The sequence below is a fragment of the Harpia harpyja genome, chromosome 2, assembly GCF_026419915.1.
Source record: "Harpia harpyja isolate bHarHar1 chromosome 2, bHarHar1 primary haplotype, whole genome shotgun sequence".
NCBI lineage: Eukaryota > Metazoa > Chordata > Aves > Accipitriformes > Accipitridae > Harpia > Harpia harpyja.
In genome coordinates this window covers 81413448-81436084 of record NC_068941.1, presented here as the reverse complement: position 1 = coordinate 81436084, position 22637 = coordinate 81413448, and the positions used below count along the sequence as shown (strand labels likewise).

Here is a 22637-nt window from a genome sequence, read left to right as displayed (position 1 = left end):
TGTCTATTTGTGGGCAATGCATAAATTCGCATCTGTAATAACAGATTATCCTCGTCTGTCACAAGGGAAACGAAAGAAAAAACCTCTTTTATTTCTGAGAGTGATCAAACGCTGGCACAGGTCCTGGAGAAGTCCATCCAGAGAGGATGCAGAGAGGTGTTGGAGTCTCCATCCTTGGAGATACTCAAACCCTGATGGGACACGGCCCTGGGAAACCAGCTCGGAGCAGGGGGCTGGACTACACGACCTGCAGAGATCCCTTCCAGCCTCAGCTTTTCTGAGACTTGAATTTGGCTGGTGCCTACCACCTACGCACCAGCCAGACTGGCCAGGCACTCTGCTTGGTCATGGGTACCACTGTTTTGTTTCCCCCTTATATCAAGGCAAGAGAGTCCAAAAACTTCCCATTTTTTCTTCAGATTGTAACAATAACTGGACATAATTGTTATGAATGTGTAATAAAGATTTAGAAAAGAGTATAATTTCTTTGATATAACCAATATATCTCAGCAAAAACAACACTGGATCCAGAAGTCAGTCTCTTTCTTGGGCATTCAGGACATGGGTAACTACGATCAACTGCACTTGCCAATGTCCACATTTAATTTACAAACTCAAAGCCACAATTTCTCTGCTAGTCTGTTTTACCACACTGCTGCACAACAGTCCTCTTCACCCTAAATACGTCTGTCATTAAAGGAAATTTTTAATGCAAAAGCTTAAAAGGAACAAGTTCAGCCACTTTTTAAGCCATTTATTTGATACTTGGCTTTACGGAAAAGAAGGAAAAACTGCAACCCAATCTAGCTTATCTGTTATTTTAAAAGTATCTCAAGGCAGGAGGTTCTTTTCAGCCATCTGTTGAAATACTTTGACACTAGAAAGTAGATCCAATGTTTGCACATTCCCAAATCCTGTTTGAAAGCAGCCAGGAGACTGCTTTTGTCAACACAGGCCCATGCAACAGGACCTCTGCATCTTTTGGGTCTGGATCTTCTTTGCTATGCATTTCTGTAAGTGCTGACCACAGCTGGGCCAAGATGAGCGCTGAAGCTCCCAAAACAGCAGCAATGCAAGTTATGTTTGAGATAGCTCGGTTATTTCCAAGGGACCAGATGTGGACTGGAACACCTTGCTGGTGCAGGCTCTTTCTGCCTTCCCACCCAGGCTGCCAAGGCTTCAAGAGGAGAGGTAGCGATAAATCATTAACAGCTTTTAATTAAAAAAGCATATTGTTGGATATGCCCAAGACTTAAAAGTCTGCTGTACGCCAGGATGAACTTTGTGAGGAATATTAGCATTACAGAGGAATACATATTATTTTGCAAAATCAGGGGCAAGGGGCATGGCATGGCATAAAATAATCAATCTTTAGAACCATTTCAGATGTGTTTTCTCCCCTAACTTGGACCAAGACCAAACACGGATCTTTCCTATGGAGACTTACTTCTACATGGAATAGATCTTAACTTTTCCATTAGTTCCTTGTAGTAGAGAGTACACTGCTCCCCACTTTCATACCTAAAATACAATACTTAGAAAGAATGGTTTAGCACAATTCACTACACCAGGCAAGCAGTCTCACATTCATCAGGAGAATTTCTGCAAGAATTAACACACACACACACACCCCCCCCAATCCCACACAACCCACCCCACCTCACCACCCATCCAGTTTAAAGATTTGTCCTTCACTTGCCCTCTTTTACCCCAAACATTTCAGTTATAATACTCAGCTCGTCAGGGTCCAGCTCTGACTGGCATCTCATCTGAACAGCTCTAAATAATCCAAAGCAACAAAAACATAATGGAGAGATTAGGTTTCAAAATGATACATTTATTATAACTAAACAAAGGACACAAGCTCCAATTAACTTAAAAATTTTATACTGCATTATGGCAAACACAGGACCAGTATGCTCAGAGCACAGACGAATGATTTTTAACCTAAATTTGTAACATGGGCTGAAATTCTTCAACTGAAAAGCAAAACTTGGAATATATACAAAGAACATAATATGGGATTATTCTTTTAATTAAATATACCCAATAATTTGATATAAACAATTTAAAAGTATTTAAATACATGCTGAAGTAGCTAAAGTTTAAATGATTAGCAAGGTATGTAGATATAAAGTTACAAGAAGTATTTTGGAGTTGTATAAAAGATGTAACTTTTTCCCCCAGACAAAGCCTACCTAAGTGTAAGGTACTATCCTGTCAAGAGAGTATTCTCTACCTGCGTGCAGTCCTGCTGACAAAGGAGGTATTAGCGTTCTGGTACTTAACTTGCAGGCAGATTTACTCTCGCAGCATGCAGTGAATGATGAAAATCTCAGTAAAAAACATCTTTTGAGCCAACACATAATGGAAACAAGTTTTTCAATAAAATAGGTCCTATAACCTGCTTGTTTTGAAGGGGAAAAAAGAAATTACATCCTACTTTACTTCTCTTCCCTGTTGCTAAATGGATTTTTTTAAAAGCTTTTTAAATGTTTTACATTTTTCCACCTGAATAGTTTATAATCAAAATCTGATCTTACTTGAATCTGAAATAACCCCAACAACAGTCTTACCGATCCCCTAACTCTGAGCTTAGAGGCTTTGCCTGTGTAAGTCACAAGGTCACTGAAATCTCGCATATCCTTTAATTATTTAAACAAATATTTACATCTCCTGATTAAATATTCATTCAGGAATAAGTTCTGACCAGTTACTGTACACTCTGAAGTCATCCTTTCTCTGAAAGTACTGCAGCTTCTCTTCTTTTGGTCAACACAGAAGACAACACAGCATGTTGCCTGAAGCTAGTCCTCAAGCCACCAATTTGCTGGAGTTGACTGTATCGACTGGAGAGAGCTGCTCGGGAAGGTTCAAAACTGGGTAAATGGGAATCACCGAGGGCTTCCTAAGCTTTTTAAGCTTGCAGAACACGTGGTGTTCCAAGTCCAGCTGTCATGGGTTTGCCTACTTTCCACATCAGAAGGAAAATATTCCCCGCGAAAATGCTTCACTATGGTTGATGCGTACGTCCTTTAAACGCTTTAGGTAACAGGGGAAAACTGACATTTGTGATTGACATTTAACCTGCTAAAATTTCACAATATGCCAAATTTCAAACAAGGCCAAAAGCTAAAAATGTTCAATAAATGTATCACAATTATTTTAATCAGGACATTCTTCATTAAAAAAAAAAAAAAAAAAATCAGCTAGTTTTGACTCCCTTCTTTTTTAATCCACAGAAAATTTAAGTGAACAGTAAACACAGAAAAAGAACTGCAGCAAAGTGTCTTAAACTCCCCAATACTACAAAGAGATAGTTTACTGTAAGGACAGTTAAAGCTCTGTAAAACTTTAATCAATAAATCTTTGAAAACAGCTTTTTCTACTACTTCCCTGTTTTAAACTTGCATGCATTAAAGTGCATACAATTCTTAGGTTTTCGATATTCCATGAAAGGTAGCAGACAATTTTAGAGTATCTTTATCATGTTTCAGGAATGTCAAGTAAGATTGCTATGCATCGTTTTCAAGTTGAAGATATGCAACTGCAGAATTCTGCATACTCCAAAGCCCATTAATTCTAATTGTAAATTATTCAATGTAAAATTAGTTTTTATTTGTGTTTTTGTGAAATTAGTTTTACTCTTGCATTTTCATCTAAGAAATTTTGGCCTAAAAAAGCACCTAGTGAAATCCTATCTTCAAAATCTACAAACTGACCTTCATGCTGAAGTCTCCAAGTTAATCTCAATTTACAAGAAAGAGAACAGTCCCCTTGTTTAAGGGTACATTAACTACAAAGATTGTACTGATTTGAAATTTCAGTTTTGTCACAGCTATTTTACATTTCAGATACAATTACATTAATTCTCAGGAGGATCTTACTGTAAGCAGCTTTCTTTGCAAACTGTACAGAATATGAACTCAACACTTAAACTAAACACTGATCCTTTTTCTATAATTAATTGTACTGTACATCTTACTGTACATCTTGCTTTGGAAACAACTAAATACAATGGTCCATCATGCAAGCCATGAGACTGTCAAAACTTTTTTTGTTCCACTAACTTCAAATAAGTCTTCACAAATAATTTAGCCAATCTAGATAAATACTGAACATGGAATTATGCCGAAATACGCTTGGGAGTCAACATTTTCTACAAAAATATACAACTATGACTAAAAGCATTAAGCGCTAACTGCCCACCTTGATATCACTGTGTACAGCACCATTGTAAGATGTGCTCTCTGTAGTGTACACAAAATCAAGAATGTTCATATATTTTATAATACTGGGTGCAAAATAAAAATAAAATAAAAAAACCAAACCACAACCCTGCTGGTTCAAGTCACACTATGTGTATTTCTTCACAGATTTTAAGAAAGAGTGGAAAATTTAGGCTACCAGGAATTATGGAACATCCCAGAGTTGGTATTTTAGTTTTTAAGCTTAAAAATTTACTAAGGACAGACACTAATGAGTAAACCTTGACCTACTGTCAGTATTTAATCTCACAGTTAAAGACAGTAACTATAAGCAATTAATTAGAAAGCCAATGATGGAATCAAAGCACTGGCAATACCAGACATGACTTGACTGCACAGTAAGCAAGGCCATGAGATGATAGTATTTATGTACTTTGACTATATCTGGTTAGTGATTTTATACCTGAGATGAAAACTGAGAAGTAAGAGAACTAGTTATGGTGTAAATAATTGTCAGATGAAAAACAACAAACATGCAGAGATAACTGCATTTTTTTAAAAAATCTATGCAAAAAGATCACAACTGACATTTTCCCCTTATGATTATTTTCATTTTGCTATTTAGACAAACGCTTTAACTCACTTTACTGTGTGACAGATTGTGTTCTGAAACTATTTTAAAGGCTCCTGTGATTCTAATGCTTTAGTAATTCATGGAATTTTGAGTAGAAGTGACATCCTTTACTCCCAGTCTTAAGAAATTTAAGGCACCCATAAGAAGAAAACTTCATGGGAAGTTTCCATTCTAGGGAAAAATAAATCTGACTTTCCCTTCAACAGAAAAAAATAATAATCATGAATTCAAAAAAGTGATTAGAATGTCACATTCTCTGTCAGTGAGGCAATAGCTTAGTGATATTTAGCTTAAAACTCAATCTAAGTAGCTACTACTGAAGCCAGAGAATCTTCACTAACAGGTTAAAAACATGTAATATTGTGACAGAAGGGAAAGTTTGTATTAAATTCTGAAAAAGCTAAAAGGTAGAAGCAGAGCAAGGTTGGGCCCCATATAATGACGAAAGAAAATAAATGAGAAACATTTTTCCATGATACACTTAATTTATACAGCAAACCTGCATGTTTAATGGATCACTGTACCACAACAATGAGTGCAAATACATGATTTTGTGGGCAGGAGCACTGCTAAAAAAGCGTATTTTGTTTTCATCTGTATGGAATGACAGTAAATCACTTCGTTCATGAACGGAAATTTCATTCCATATGTCAGAAAACATATCTATAATTTATTACTAGAATCAGCTCAAAACACTTCCCATAATCACAAAGCTCAAGTAATACGTAGCCGTTAGACACAGAAAGATATACAAGGTTTTGGTTACAGTTGGGATTAGCTTCAGATTCTGAAGCTCAATTCTTTGCTTCTGCAGCTTCTTTATCGTGCTTTTCCTTTGCTTTCTCTTTTTCTTCCAGTTTTTCTTCTTTTTGAAGCAGTGCCATAATCTCAGCAACCTGACTGGTGCCAATGTCGATATCTTCTTTGTCAATTAATTCTACTACCTACAAGAACATAAAATGAAATTGAGAGAGCATCTAGTTTTTATACGATTAGGGCATTTTCCTATCATAAATTTTGTCAAGACAAAAAAAATAACTGGTTCTCTCGTATTCAAGAAAACCAGCATTTTTTCTTACACAAAACACAAACTTAAACTACAACCAGTGTCTCAAACATATCCAGCGTATTAAAAAAGAGGTAGAACTTAAATCAAATGTTCTAGAACTTTTGACCTCAGCACACAAAACCTCACATTCTAAAGCATTAGTAAAACAGACCCATTTATTGTATCTGTTCCAATGGAAAGCTCAGATTCAGTACCTGCTGAAATAGTATTTAAGACAACACTTATTTTATAGGCTTAATTTTATCAAAAAGACCTACTGTACTAAATAGGCACAAATTTACAAAAACTTAAAAGTTGAGCGGGTAGGGCTTTCAGAAAGCAAAAGGAAAAAATAATTTAGCAAGTGATTCCAAATTCCTTTATATAGCTTTTTGTACAAATACATTCTTGGCATAACTCCTCAAGTCCCTAGAATTATTCTGCATTATACGCAGAATTCAGAAGTATATTTTACCTGTGTTGCTAAATGTACAATGGTTGTTTAGAGCAACGGGGAAGATAATCACCACTGGGACAACTTCAGTAGAGAGGAAAAATGAGTTTCAAAAGGCTGATGGTGTATTTTCTAGCTGGCCACAGTTTAAGTGCTATTTCTGTATTGAGTAGGAAAATTACTTGCAAGGAAGTTAGTTTCAGGACATCTCTAATTTTAGCAAGTAAAAAAGAAACAAGAAAATGAAGGAGAAATGCAGGGAAAACCTGAGAATGTTCCACAAAATGAGAAAACAGGACAAATCAGGCAAAGAACACAGGTCATTTACAAGGGACCTAAAGGACAACTGATGGTCTGATGTCTTTCAAGCAAAGGAAATACAGGTCTCAATGAAATATCTAAGGTATACAAGTAGGCAAGAGAAGCTATTATCTTGTGTTGACATAAAGTGTATCTATATGCCATGTCAAGACTTTGGCTAATAGTGGTATTCTGAAAGTAGTTCTTCCAAAGCTCCTTCTCATCCTCCCTCCCAATCATAAGTAGCACAACAGAATTACCATATTTTACAGAACTTGACATAGGCATACAGGAAAACCTACAAGCTTTAAAGGTAACGTGGGTAACAGACACAGGATAAAGATTTCCCCTCCCCTCATCCCCCAAAATAGCCATATAAATTCTGAAGATGCTAACATGTATTATAAGATCTATTCACAATATGTTACCAACAACCTCACTGGCATCAAGTAAAGACTTTTGCAAAAGACAGCAATATGAATTTAAGTCAAAACAGGTACAATGTTTGAAGGATGGCTAGCCTTATTTTTTTTTTTAAGTAGTCCAGAGACTTACCTTAACAACATTATCTATATCAATTTTGCCATCCTTATTTTCATCTAGTGCCTCTGCAATCCTAGTTAGCTTCTCCTCTGGAATCTTCTGGATTTGTTTCATCGCATTAATTAGCTCAGCAATACTGATGAGATTCTCCCTGGAGAGGAAGCACAATCTGTACATGGCAAGCAGCTACTCCAAAGAAGTAAAGTCGACAAAAGGCAGTATTGAAAGTCACTATATTGCACGTCATTCGTAAAAACATTATTTATTTATATACTTATAATCCTGAACAGAATGCAAAAAAGCAAAAACGAGTTACTGATCAGCAAGCAGACTTCAAATGAATCTTTATCTTACCATCAAATCTCACACTTCTGGTTTCCACGTGCTTTATTGCACAAATACAGGTATCCAGTAGCATTTGAAATGAAGTTCAGCACAGTTTCTGTGCTTCCCAGACTGTGTACCTAATGCCCTTTGCCTCCCCCTGCCCCATTTACCAAGGATGCAGTGCCATGCACCTGTCATCCTTCTAGATTTAGAGAGGCTGGCCTACACGAAATTAATGAAAGTCACAGGAAAACAAAAGCTGAGAACTAATCGCTTTAGCAATTTAGCTGTTTTGTTCAAATAGGCTTCATTTACTTATATCAAGGAACAGACTATGTAGAAGAAAGGACTAAACTTGACGTTGTGACTAGCAGGTTTCACATATTTCCACTGTCTGCTTACTGATCTCATGAAGCTGAAGTTGTCTGTCTTCTGCAACCTAAAGCCTCTGCTTGCCTATGTAGTTTTGTTGGTTTGAAGAACCATCTTCCAGCACAGGTCAAGTTGAAATGCAGGAGACGGTGAACTCAATAAATATTAACCACAAGGGCTTTATCAGTATAGTCCCAGCTCCATACCTGGCCTAACCTCTGGGCACAGACTGACTTTTGTTCAAGAAGCATTTCTTAAGCTGTCACTAAATGTCCCAGACATGTGTCGTTTCTATGACTCTTGATGGCCTGGTAATGACTACACCAACTTGAAGGTTAAAAAGCAAGCCTTCAACAATTAAGCAATATTTAAACTAATAATTTTCAGTCATCCACAATCACTTACAAAATTATCCACAAAACCATCCACTACATAAAGTATAATTATGTTCAGTACAAACAGATTCTATACTGTATTTTTAATTTACAAATTCAGATCGTTTTGATCAACAACTTCTCTATAGCACTATTCATATGGCCACCTAAATCTTGTTACACAAAATTTGAAACAAATAACCTTTTGCCCTGGGGACTGGAAAAAACAAAGTTCCGAAGGAACAAAAGCAGAATCCTGCTTAGGTTATGCTCTATGGGAGCTGGGAAGCTCTCTTCATGAATCACACAAAATGGTGCAAACATAAGCTAGATTAATACAGCATTCACGATCACAAGCTGTGAGAATTACAGTCACAGTTTTTAGGTATTTCAGTGCCTCTAATATGCAACCTATGACCATTCAGCATATGACTGCCTGAAAGACTCTCCAGTAACATTAAGACCTGGAAAAGTGTTGATAGATGAATTTTGCAATGAAACTATGAAGAAAGATTTTTCTTTGAAAACCTGCAAATGTGTTAAAGTTGAAATGAAGCAAATTTTCAGAAAGGGACCATGTAAAATTATCTCCTTACTTCCATTAGACCTGTTTCCCCATTTCCCTTCAGAGACAGAATAGACTTTTTTGCAATTTTTCTCCTCACTGACATCTTCACTGCTAAAGAACAACAAACATGAGTATGCTTACCATACTGCTGTGCACCTTTTCAATCAATGACACAGGGCAAACCTACTGCATGAGGAGCATGACTAAAGGCATGATTTCACCTGCAACACCATTAGTGCTAGAAGCATGAACAAGATGGTAAGATACTAATTGATGCTTTGACTTCCAGAACCCGCACATGACTAGCATCTGGGGAATTATGCCTGCTTTTTTCCTTCCTCATTTCAACCATATGTAACATACCTCAGAAGACAGAAAATCTACAGCACAATTTTATTAATTTTATTTTTAAAATAAATTATCTTAACATTCCAAACAACTTATTTGCTAATTCTTATCTAACACACCTCAGACAAAAGCAAGACTGAAGATGAAGAGTCATGAGACACATTGAGTGCTCTCAAGTCACTCACCCAGCAGGAGGAATATCACCACCATCCAGCTTTACATCCACTGTCTTTTGACTTGTCTCTAATTCATTAATAATTTTGTCTATCTGACCAATCATTCGGTTCACCCTCTTGGTCAATCGCTTGCTTGCCTTCGACTCTTCCACTGCTTCTTCCTGGCCAGTTTTAGAGAGCTCTTTTATCTCTTGCAAATCCTAAAAGAAATGGTCAAGAGAGAGAAAAGCTTTTGTTGGTGTGAATTCTCAACAACAGACACTACTAACTTTGACTAGCATTTCGATACAGGAGCCATTCATAAATGAAATGCAAATATATAGACATATAAAGCCAAACTGGGATTAGAACAATAAATTATAACACTGCTGCCTTTTTAATGCACCCCTTAAATGTTATTTTCCACATCCTTCATAAGATTGGATAAGATTCATTCTACTTAACTTGAAGTATCTGTAATACTGACATCTATGCTTGATAAGAAAGAACTGCAGCACACAGCAGTTAGCACCTGTTAGTCTAGTCTCCCTGGGAATAAGAGCAGGAACAGGATTCTCGTCTGGTGGGAACTACTCCAATGATTTTAACTAGGCTTTAAACACATTATACAAATGAGGCTCTGCATTGTCCCATACAAAGTTCATTCACTCAGCTACCAACTACAAGCTCACAGACATCCAAGCAAGATAATCTTTAAATTTGTAGATCATTTATGCTAGAACTAAACATGAACAGAAATAAAAACAGAACTTCCATGCCCCATTCTTCACCTCACTATACTCCTGGATATCACCCTTCAATTCCTCAAGCTCCTCCTTCTCCTTTGTTAGTGATTTTTTCTGTTCCTGCAGCTTGGTGCAAGCATCACTCAGCATGTCGATCTCCTCCTTAGTGATTTCCTCACCCTGTAACAAAATATATACAAATTAGTGAAAGACACATTTGTGATTTTCCTCAAAGATTTCAGGTCTTTTACCAGAAAAGACAGATTCAAAATTCTTTTTCCATGTTCGGAGTCAGTATTGTTCATAGCCATTTTGAGGCTAATGCAGGGATCTGCATTTTGATGCTAATGCAAAGATCATAAATGCTAAGGCAATTAGTTTGCTATGGTACGTATTTTTTAAGTGCATCAGTAGTAAGTTCAGCTAATGTGATTCATTATGTGAGCTTTGGCTATTTGAAATTCTGTACCCGATTGTCTCATTTAAGAATGTTTTACTTCCTTCTTTGCTGGGTGAAAAATCCAAACAATTGAGAAATGATTCATTACGTACAGGAAAGACAGATTACACAAAAAAATTTGCAGAGCTAAGTTCAGGAAGTTGAGCTGCAGCAAAGTTATCTTCAACAACCTTTGTGAGAATGAGGATGAACATTCATAGTTTGTGAAGTACACCTGTCTCTTGAAAAGCTGAGAATAAAAATCTAACTGCCAACTGAATACTTAAAGAGTAAGACTTCAAGACAATTCATTAAAAATGCTAAAATCCCATAATACTAGCTACAGTTAGCACATTAATCTTACCCAGACACCAGCTTTTATTTTGAACAGCTAAACTCTGAACAGCCACATAAGTAGAGTACAGAAAGACACGTGCAAACAAGGATGCCAGAAACACAGAGCGGAAGGATGATATGCTTCCAAGAAACAACTACAGAACACTTCACAAACTAGGCATCCAGCCCCTTTGTCAACTCAGAAAGAGTTTCAGTGTACTGTTAATACCTAGGCATCGATCTCCCTTCTGATTTTAATACATCTATAGTTCACTTTACCCCCCCAAAAAACCCAAACAACTCAGTTTGAAAACAAATTCCTCTACCTCAAATAAAATCAGTCATCTTCAAGAAGCTGGGAGTCTTACCTTTTTCCTCTAAGAGGCAAGGATGTATTCCACAGCATTTAAAATCTTTGAAAGCATCTTTAGGGGACAGGCTGCACTGTCACCTTGGTTAAGAAATGCCACACTAACTTTACTTCTTGTGTGCTCTTATCAGTTAGGGCTGTTAAGAAGTCCTGTTTGTGGCCTGGTGTCATACATTCTCACAGCGTTGGTGGCATGGCAGGCAGCAATGTGAATGCTCTGCCAGTTGTGGCAGTGTAAGCTAGCTGCGACATCACACATCCTTGCTGTTTCCAAATGAGATGATGATCCCAGCCTTGCCTGCCTCCCTCCCACAGCATTCCTCATGGCTGCACTATCATGCACCCAGCTACACAGTCAGCTGAGTCAGTTAACTCATCACACAACAATGCATGATTTCAATGTGGATTAGTTCCATTCTGTTATTACCACTGAAACCTTCTTGGCAGCATTCTAAAGTAAACAATGTTATAATAATAGCAGGTAGAGAATGATGCTGTCCAGGAAAATTGAAAATATTTTTCTACTTAAAACATCCATTTTAAATTAATGTTGTTATTCTGCAAAGTAACACTGGGACTGACAAAAGTCCTGTTATCAAACCTCATGGACAAAAATAAAGTGCTCAGCTACAAATAAAACCCAAGGTACAACTGAAACATGAAAAGGAAGCATACAAGAGGTGGAAGCAGGGACAGGTGACTCAGGAGGAATACAGAGACACTGTCCCAGCATGCATGGATGGGTTCAGGAAAGCCAAAGCACACCTCGAGTTGAATCTGGTGAAGGACATGACGGGCAACAAGAAGGGCTTCTACAAGTACATCAGGAGCAAAAGGAAAACAAGAGAAAACGTGGCCCTGCTGCTGAATAGGACAAGGAACCTGGTGCAAAAGGACATGGAAAAGGCAGAGGTAGTCACTGCCTTCCTCAGTCTTTACTGATAAGACTGGCCTTCAGGAATCCCAGGTCTTCAAGACTAATGGGGAAGTCTGGAGCAAGGAATATCTACCATCAGTGGAGGAGGATCACATCAGAGAACATTTCAACAAACTAAACACACACAAGTCCATAAGACTTGATGGGATACAACCACAAGAGCTGAGGGAGTTGTTTGATGTCACTGAGAGGCCACTCTCCCCTATCTTTGAAAGGACATGGTCATCAGAAAAGATTTCTGAGGACTGGAAGAAAGCAGATATGACTCCTATCTTCAGTAAGGGCAACGAGGAGAATCTGGGGAGCTACAGGCCAGCCAGGTAGCAAATGATTAAAACCAGCATGCTTTGACTGTAACAAAGCATGCTAATCGTAGAAATTAATCCGTTACTTTAACAGGGGTATAAACTATGTTCAACATCATACTACAGAAATAGTGAAAGAATACCCTAAAAAGTTTTTATAGCGTACGTACACTGCTCATATCATTTTAGAAGAGGAAGTCGATACAAATCTAGTATAGTCCAAACTTAGTTTCTTACTTAATCCTTTGGCCTTAGCTACACCTTTCAAAAGAAGGGAACACTCATCTTTACCTACACTTGCCCTCTCCCTCCTCCTGTGTTAACTATACATAGATTAGACATGCACAGATCCAGTATGTCTATAGCCAGTGCAAATGCCCCCCCAAAATAGGTATATTACTTTCAGTAAGACAGATAGATAAAGGAGATACTCACTCAGAGATGTTTTGTGCTGACTTCAATTTCTGCATTGGTGGTTAAGAACTTGCAATCTACTAATTAGCTGGTTTTAACTGACAGAATGCGGTGAGAGCGTGAAAAATGAAAGACAGCCAGGAAACTTATCATGGCTCTTACCTAAATGTTTTGAATCTTTACATTACATTAAAAAGTATAAAAACATACAGTTATCCAGATTACCTTAATGCCTTCCAATACTGGTGCTGTATCTTTCAGTGTCTCTGAGTGCATCGCCGTATCTGCCCTTGCCAGTTCTTGTTCAGTATCCATAGCCATCTCACTTTTTTTAACTTGCAGAGCAGCTGCTTCAAGATCTACTGCTGATTCTACCTCTTTCTAAATTTGAAAGACCCATGACGTTTTAAATAAAACAAAGATAACATTATCTGTATTAGCATCAGTAAAGAATGACTTCTCAAAATAGGAACAGTTGCCGAAGTAGACACAGACATTTTAATGAGTAGACAACTTTAAAAAACTGCAACATATTGAATGGTTTCACATTAAAATACCCACTTGCACTTAATGAACTATGCCTGTGAGCTCCTGTGGCTTAGTTCACCAGTAAAGTAGGCCAGCAGCTTTTATAGTCAAGTATTATACAATGACATTATCAGGTTAATGACAAATAGAAAGAGTCAAAGATAAGAACGTTTAAAGTATAGGGTGGGGGAAATAAAAAAAAAAAACCCAAACAGAACCATCACCTTTGCTACAGAAATAAAAGGCTTCTCTTATTACTCTAATTAAGAGGAAAGAGAAATCAAAGTTACGTAAGACTGAGACAATCTTTTATGTTTCACAGCCAACCCTTCTGTGTTGCAGTCTGTTTTAATACTCTCCCTCATCTTGCATATGTGAGCCTAAAGTCCAGTTCCTTGCAGGCAACACCCAGAGCAGAGGCAGTAACTCATAACATGCTAGTTTCTACATCACTGACATTTATTTCAGAATAGTTGAGAGCAGAACTTACCATGGCTGCAACTTGAAGGGTTTCTTTGGCTTTCTCTGCAGCTTCAGACAATCTTTCCATCTCTTTTTCTTCATTTTCTTTTCTGATGGCTTCCTCTTCCTGAAGTGTTGCTTCCAGCCGTGCTTTGTTATCTACTTTTTCACCTTCAACTTCTGCCACTTTGACTTGAGCCTCTTTGGCCTATAAATAATGCAGGAAGTCTATCAAAGTCTATATATGTGTCTATATATATATATGTATGTCTACATAATGTAAGAAATTTATATGTCCTCATTAAGATAGGTAGTACAGGTATGCTAACGAATGTAGTTAAAACCCCCAAAAGTTACCCTATTTTTGCACTTCTCAGAAAAAGATAATTCTCTTTGTTAGAGAACAAGAACTTTCCACCCTGAAATTGTACATGTTCTTCATTCTCTTTATCTCAAGACTACCAATAATCTAGTCGGATAATTCCTCTCTCTACACATCATCATCAATATTTTCATGTATTAATGTCTTTAAGTTGCCTGGAGCGTAGATTTTTTTTTTTTTTTTATATCAGTAAAAAGTGTATTCTAAATCTTCTTATGCTATTACTGTCTACTGTCATGCAATGAAATATTGCCTTTTATTTGCTTTATTCTCAGACCCCTCCACATATAAGCCAACTTCTTCTGTGTTCAGAGGTCACTCAAACCTATTCATGGTTTAGCTTTTCAAGGAAAGGAAAGGAACCAAGAAGAACATCTACCTCCCTGAACAGATTTTCAGTGATGATACTGAAAGCTGGTTGCAGACTATGTATATCAATACTTACAACACTCTCTGGTAGTGTCTGAAGTGTTGTTTTGAGCTGATCAGCTGGAGAAAGGGTATCTGGAAGATACATGGCTCTGGATAAGATAAGCAACGACGTAGGGATTTCCTGGTTCAGGTGCAGATCTAACCACTATAAATGCAATACATATAACAAATTAACTTCTGGATTTTTTTCTTTTTTACAGATCAAGTCAAGCATACACAAAACAGTAAATAGTAATTTTTTTTACCTCTACTTATCAGTCAATATCCTAGCACAGGAAATACAGGCTATAAGCAGCTAAGAATTACAGCAACTGCATTGAAATATATGAAGTAGTATTTTGTTTGAAGAAGTATTTCAAGAAGTATTGTATGAATATTTGAAAAAGCGTTTAGTTTCACATGCCTCTTCCTCTAAACCAGGCAACACCAAAAGAGAAAGAACTGATCTACTTGAAGAAAAGTTCTTTACAGAGTAATACAAATACTTAACAAGACAAAGTGCCAAAACTGCAAACATATTTTGGATATGTTTAATTATCTATTTGCATCAACAAAACATCATGGCCTAGTCAAAAGCCAGAAACCCACTGCTACTACATACTCACACAGTACACATGACAAAAGCTTATTAAGGAGAAAGACTGTTTTAGCCAAGCCTTTAATGAGAACAGAAGCAAAACGATTTCTCAGAATAATAACAAAAATCAGAGCTAGCAACTGAAGTTAGGTCTGTGCATTCAGTCTTGCAAAAACATACCTGTTTAAGCTGTTCCTTGAGACGCTCCTCTGTCACACCAAGAGCTCTCATACCTCGGGCACGACAAGCTGCCTGCAGTTCTTTAACAGTCAGGCTATCAACTCCTTCTTCAGCAATCAGCTGCACAAAGCATAAAATAAACTTTAACATGTAACAACTCAAAACTGAACAACCACCATCAACGCACACACAGAAGTCTGTATTTTTACAATGGCCACTAGAGGCTGCTGTGATAACACAAAATAGCCTCCACTTTTTAAACAGTGAACATTATACTGTAGTCTTAAAAGCTCCATAATAGTAATGTCAGTATCTCTCTCGAAGTTAATATTTCTATCAGCTCCCTTAAAAATTATAGTTTCATAGAAATGCTTTTCTTTGTAACAATTACTTTCATTGCAATTAATGGTAGATTAAAAAAAGGTCAGCTTTTTCTTTACAAATAAGGACACTTCTGATTTTAAGCTCTTCAAGCCTTTTTGTTCTAAGTTAGTTCAAAAATGAGACAATTAAGACAAAAAAGGAAAATGCCTAAGAAGACATACATATACCCAACAAACACTCATTACTCTTACATGTCAAAATTATTAACCAGTGCCTATTTAGAATGACTCACTTTGTCATCTGCTTTAATGCTTCTCAACCTCATAGTCAGCTGGAAGCGGAGAAAGTTATTTGTCCCAATTGACTGAAGTTCCAACAATTTACAAAGTGCCACCAACTGAGGCCTGGTTAGATTGTCCAGAGTCAACTCATCTTCAAACAGTTTAGAGAACCTTAAGATCTCCTCATTACTAGGTCTTTCGCCAGTTTCCCTGATCTGTAAGAAAAAACAAACACACAGAAAGCTTTTCAAAGCAAATGTTATGGTTGGGCATTATTTTGAACAATAAAAATATTCTCTTTGTCAAGTTCTTCACATCAATTTTGGGATAGGAAATAGAACACACAGAAGACCTGAAAAATTTTTTTAAAAACCCAACTTATTTGCTATAAAAGGCAAAAGAATTGATGGTCTTGATAGTTCCAACAAGATTGCATAATTTACTTAAGATAAAACTAACAAAACCAAAAATTAGATGCATAGGTATACTAATGAGCAGGTCTGTCTGAGCTGGCACTGCCACGAGATACCTCCGAAAAACCCAACACATATATATCTAAGCAAATAAATAGTTTCGACAGAAGTCACACTGGCAAGTATTCCTTCTGGTACCATACTTATTAAACATAAAAGCACATTAAAAGCATCACCCTGTGAAGATGAAGGAGCAGTACATGCAACAGCAAAAATTTTGCCACGTTGGTGTCCCTATGAAACATGGATTTGGACACTTACCCACCTACATTCTCTCCACAACCGCATTTGTTACAACACTGTTTTGCTTCCAGTTCCTAGCTGTTCTGCAGCACTTTAATGCAAATGCACTTGTACCTGAAGTTATTCCAAAATATAAACTGCTATTTGGGAAAGAACTCTGCATCCTTCTTGATAGAAGGTTCTATGTAACTGCTTGTACGAATGCAAAGTTAAGCTTTTAAGTTATGCATTGCCAAATGGCACTTCACAGTAATTAGATTCAAATACTGGAAGCAGAAATAACAGTTCAAAGTAGAAAAAAAAATCATTCCCTAGTCTCATCAGGTCGCAGTAAAATATTATCACCTGTATAAATGTTGATTTTTCTATTTTAAGTACACCATCAAGTGCTTATTAGTGATATTACTGAATCCAAAATCTATAGAACTTAACAATTAAGTACTCCCACTTAACACCTTCAGTCTAAACTGAAGTCTAAATAGTCTAAACTTACTACCAGTAAGTACATAGATATCCAAAAAACACTTTTCCCAATCCCTCTACCTTTTTTTAAGCCCTGTAAAGAAAATATCAGCTAAGTGACATCAAGTACAGTCTGAAAACCTAACATTTCATATACAGCCTGATTTATTATGCCTAGCTGTTTTACTTGCCAACTCAAATCTTTTAATGAACAGCTCCCGAGTACAGGAAAAGATAAAAATTTGGAAGACAAGATAGTCTTGAGTCCATTAACCTCCAGGATACTTGTGTAGCAGAGAAACCAACTCAGAGAAAGAAAGGTCAAAGGCCTTGTTGTTCCACTTCAATAGCTCCTTTACTACAGGAGCCAAAAATGGAACTTCAAAAATACAGAAAGTATTTTCTTCCTTGTTTAAAGCTGAATTTTAGCAAAGCCAAGCATATGTTTCTTGAAAGTGCAAACTGAAACTTTTTAGTATGTCACTAGATACAAAGCAACACAGATAAATTCTGGAATTCTGCAGCAAATTCTGTCATCAATGGTTCTTGCAGCATCAAATACTTCACTGCAGAAGCAGCTATAAAAGAACAGCAAAAAGGTGGGAAATGTTTAAGCTGGTTCTTGCTCTGACATTTATTATCTAGTACAGTGAAATGAGATCAATAAAGTTTGTCTCCATGGCACAAATGAGAAATATATAGCTGTAAAAAGCACACCCACATATAAGAAATGCAGGGCTTGAAACTTCTTTTTAGTCAGTCATGAGAGGAACTTGGGACTTCCTCCAGCAAATGTGGAGTGATACGTCATTTATTTCCACAGAAATTAACCGCCAAATGTAAATTCTCAGTAGCAGTTCTTTCAGAAGAAAATAAAATGTTCCAAACATGAAGCATGGCAGTGGCATGCTCCCAGAGTCTGCAGCGTCAGCGCTTCAGCTACTAACTGCTGTAACTAACCATTTAAAATATTCTGCAGATCAAAAAAGAACAGAAACAGATGATTGCATAGAAGCTTCAAAGTACATGGACTTTGCAAGCAGATACAGACTGGCAAAACTTGCCAATATCAGCATCTGAGGTAACCTACTCAGCACAGTCAACATGATCTTATTACCCCACCCTTTAAAACTTTATTCTCACCACTGACAAGCAGGAAAAGCTCCAGCTAGCTCACAGGACTTGTAAAGTTCAGGTCTGAAATCCCCAGGCTTATGTGCCTTTTTCTGTGCAAATACATACTCTCCCCAAAGGAGGGGACTACACTCTTACTTTCAACAAAGCACCTGATGATGGTTGTTGGCTTGATCTCTTATTCAACAGCCCCAGCATTAAGAGAAATCATAAGTGTGAGCAAACTGAGATAAATCCTATCCTCAGAAGATTTAAGAAGGTATTTTTCATCTCTCCAGGGAACACCTTACCCTTACCTACAACTTGTCAAACCTAAAGGCCATCAGTGTAGGAGGCAGATATCTGACATTTAGTCTGTGTGTCAGCAACTGCTTGTGAATAGAAAAATTTTGCACCAAACACAGCACTCGCATTCTAGCAAACCCCAATTATACCACATTCTAGTCAGTATCCAAAAGGATTTCAGCAGTATAGCAACTGTGCATTTAAAAACTGTTTTTACAAGCAGAATGAAATTTGACAAGAAAATTTTACTTTTCCCCCACCAAGTTTTAATCAGTTAATTAGGAAATAAGTCTTTTCTCCCACTTTTTACACCCAATGTTCAAAAAGAGGTCAAAAACTACATGACTAATTACTGAGTGCATAATTTTATGTTAGAATTGACTTATTAACAAAATAAGAGAACAAGAAAGCAAATGAGCAGAAATATATTGCTTCTAGAATCAAAGAGAGTGAAAGTACCAGCTAGAACACCAAAGCAAAGAACAGTAAAACTTCAGCACACTGAAGTATTACTTGCAAAAAAGAAATCTATCCTAAAAAACCTATTATATCCTGCTTCTTCAAATCCAACAGAATAAAAGTATCTGACAATTACCATAGACCAAACAAAACACAAATCTATTTTTTTGGTAGGAAGAGAAAATACTTTTTAAAAAAAATTTTACCTTTTGAAAGAATGTTGAAAAATCTTTTGTAACATTTCCTTTGGCTGCTTTATTTTTTAAGGCCATCTCCTCAATTGTGTCTTGAAGGAATTTAGCCAATTCAAGCTTTACTCTCAATTCTTTCTTCAATCTTTCCTCCTGTTAACAAAATATTTGGTTTTAAAAGTTCTTTCCAGAAATATGCACACTAAATACCACTTCTGCCCGCAGACCAGTTATGGAGTACTTCTGAACTTCTGCTGTAATACATGTATCACAAGAGGACATTCACTCTTACCAAAGATCCCCAAATCACACTGAAAAATAGGTTGATCAGCTCAAGCTCCATGAAGCATGAGATGCAATGCCAACAGAGTGAAGTGCAGCATGAGTGGCCTCACCTGCTAAAACTAACGTGCACCCTCTGAATTAGTAATAAAAAATAGAAACTAACCAACTGGTTAGGGTAATTCCCAACTCTTGTATCCAGCACAGAAATCCTACGCTATATCTCATCCAAACAAACAATAATTTATCACAGCATTAGAAATTAATGGTTACTTAGATCCAGGTATACAATCATGATTGATTATATGTACACTATGTACAAAAGTCATGTAAGTCTTTTGTGCTCTGAAAGTGAGAACTTATGGGGCTTTTTGGTGTGTTTTTACAAAGCTCTAAACAATTCCAAGAAAACTTAACTAAAAGAAATAAAGTTTAAACAAAACAATGCATAAGAAGCTATTTTAAATATTAAGTATACATACAAAAAACCTTGCATCAAGAGTAAGGACTACAAATGCCAAAACAAAGTCAGTGTATTTTAATACAAACTAGAGAAATAAAGTTTCATAGCTTTCATTTCTGCTTTGTAAGAGTCATAGAAAATGGAGATGAGGATAGTAAATAAGACAAGAGAAGTTTCCAGCCCTGACAGCTAAGCACCTGCACATATAAAAAGGTAAACCAGGATGGCGCTGGTTCATTATTATATGTTAACAGCAAGATCATCAAAATAACAAAAAGACGACAAAAGCATTCCCCTAATACCAAAAAAAAAAAAAAAAATCTAATTTTTAGAATTTTTCTAGTTTCTTTCTTTACCAAGGAAAGTTCTAATTTTTTCAAAATGTATTGCTGGATTATATATTCAGACCTGCTTACCTTTTTAGACTTTGTCTCAAATGTAGAGGGAAGCATATTAGGGAACAACTTAAGAGCTACTGGAAGCAAAAATTCCATAAATGGGACAACAAGAAAAACTAGGAAAGGGACCAAACGGAAAAGATCGGCACATATTCGAAGAAACTGGAAGGAAAAAAAAACAAGAAAGAAATTTATTGATAAGCAAAATTTTAAATATTTATTTAAAAAATACTTGATATGATCATCCACATTATCACTTATGCTCACATATATATATTTGCTACAAAGGAACTTTAAAATAAGACAGAAAAAGGATGTGATAAAGTCAGTTTTTAGTATCTTTTTCTTCAAGTTGCTCTATACTAGAGTGCCAGAGTTTCACCAGTTTTCAACACTATAGAAAGTACTTCAAAAGCCTCACTGTGTCTCAATAGGATTATTGAACAAGTATCTCATTTAAACCTCTTAAAAGCACCTGAAAACAGGAGGTGGTCATTTGTTGTCGTTAAAGCTGCTTAACTTCTTTTATTCATCTTTATTTGTGCTCCACCACTTCTTACATGCATGAGCTACTATGGACTAAGTAATCAAGAATAAAACGAAAGCTCCCTCCCCCTCTGCCTTATAACAATTGTAATGTACATTTAAATCCAGGGTAATGAGCCCAGCTTGGTAGATTTTTTTTTTTTTTTTTAAATCACTGCTTTTCTAGAGCAGTAATCCTCTGAAGCAGGCCGATGTATTAGTTACCGAATCTTGAACTGCATAAAACAAATATTGTCCTTCTCATTTCTGTACACCCACAAATGTATATATTAGGCTGTACTGTCTATAACTGAATCTTTCAGTACTCATTGGAAGCTTAATAACTTAGTTTATATTGGCGAGTGCAGATATTGCTTGACTCTACCTCATTTTACAAAGCTGGTTATTAGGAATATTGTCAGTTCCTAAATCAGAGACTGAAGGTCAGATGTACACTATGGTACACTACTGCCACAGCAGTGTCATTCAACATCATGATTTGATAAACACAGCTATGACTGGCAAAAACTGGCAACATAAATTGCTTACAGAAGTAAACGCACACTTCCCCCTCCATCCCCTCCCCACACCTCCCTTGAATCCAGGGGAACAGCAGCAACAACCAGTGTAAATTGCATGTCGCTAGGACTGCATCGCTAGAATACAAAACCAGTAAAATTTTCTTAGCATAAAACCAGCCAAAATCTTCAATACTGTTTGAGGAATGCACAAACTCCACAGATCCAATGTTCGACATTTTTCTTTGTATATAAAAAATTCAGTTTCCCAGAAGGGATGCTTTGGTCCATTGTTTACAGGCTCAAAGATTTTTCCATTCATTCCAACAATAGAAGATAAATGACTACTAGGGAGTTCAAAAAGATGTAAGAAAGTTTGCAAGAAAATTTTAGAAGTCAGAAGAACAAGATATTTTCCCCCAAAAAACCCCCTCAAAAATTTCTACAGAGTGCGGTATAGAGTTCCTATTTTTACCCAGTATCTATTTTTAGACATTGCAGGCGAGTATTTGTACACGGCAAAACCCGTATCTGCGGAAGCAGTTTTACAACCAGATTAAGCTAACCTAATGCTAACCTGAGACAATGTATAAAAAGTCATGAACATGCACTAGCAGTCACAATGTGAAGGTACACGACTGATCCAGCTAAACCTAACCCATAAATACATACACAGACAAGAGAAAAAGGATCAGTACAAATCAAAAGGGGCAGGGGGAGCTGGAAAATTTGGTTTAAGCACCAAGCGGGACTGGCCTTTTTCACAGCAGCACTACTGTCCTGGAACAGCTTACATGAATCATGAAACTGCACCCTCCACTAACTCAAAGAAAACAACTTTGCACAGGAACCTAATAAAATGGTGCATGATTACACGCATGTTATTTGGCAGCACAGCATGAAAAACTTGTGACTACTCTGCATCTGCTGCCACAGTTTCATGTATTCCACTTTTCCCTCCTCTGTAGGGTTGAAGAGTTTGTAAAGCTGATACACTTGCCACAAATTCCGTAGTGTTCGCCATCTCACTTCCATGACCTGAATCATCCAGCAGTAGGAGGCAGCACTACAGCAATTAGTTTTTAACAGCAGTATCATATTTCGCATGTTTTATTTCTTCCTGCCTTTTCTTCTAAGCGTAGATATGTGATCCTGTTGAA

The 22637-nt window shown here is 36.8% G+C and overlaps 1 protein-coding gene across 1 annotated transcript in view; it reads right to left on the bottom strand.

Moving 5' to 3' along the window:
- Window positions 1–1816: 1816 nt before the first annotated feature.
- The window catches only part of LETM1 (leucine zipper and EF-hand containing transmembrane protein 1), a 31464-nt gene continuing 10643 nt past the window's right edge, over window positions 1817–22637 (bottom strand). Inside the window, exons 4-14 of the mRNA XM_052780685.1 lie at window positions 20453–20596; window positions 19307–19444; window positions 16056–16259; window positions 15440–15559; window positions 14696–14827; window positions 13897–14076; window positions 13104–13259; window positions 10123–10257; window positions 9362–9552; window positions 7200–7338; window positions 1817–5786 (exon numbers count right to left, since the gene is read on the bottom strand). Coding sequence (XP_052636645.1) covers window positions 5637–5786; window positions 7200–7338; window positions 9362–9552; window positions 10123–10257; window positions 13104–13259; window positions 13897–14076; window positions 14696–14827; window positions 15440–15559; window positions 16056–16259; window positions 19307–19444; window positions 20453–20596 — 1689 coding nt within the window. The 3' untranslated portion in view covers window positions 1817–5636. The remainder of the gene's footprint in view (window positions 5787–7199; window positions 7339–9361; window positions 9553–10122; window positions 10258–13103; window positions 13260–13896; window positions 14077–14695; window positions 14828–15439; window positions 15560–16055; window positions 16260–19306; window positions 19445–20452; window positions 20597–22637) is intronic.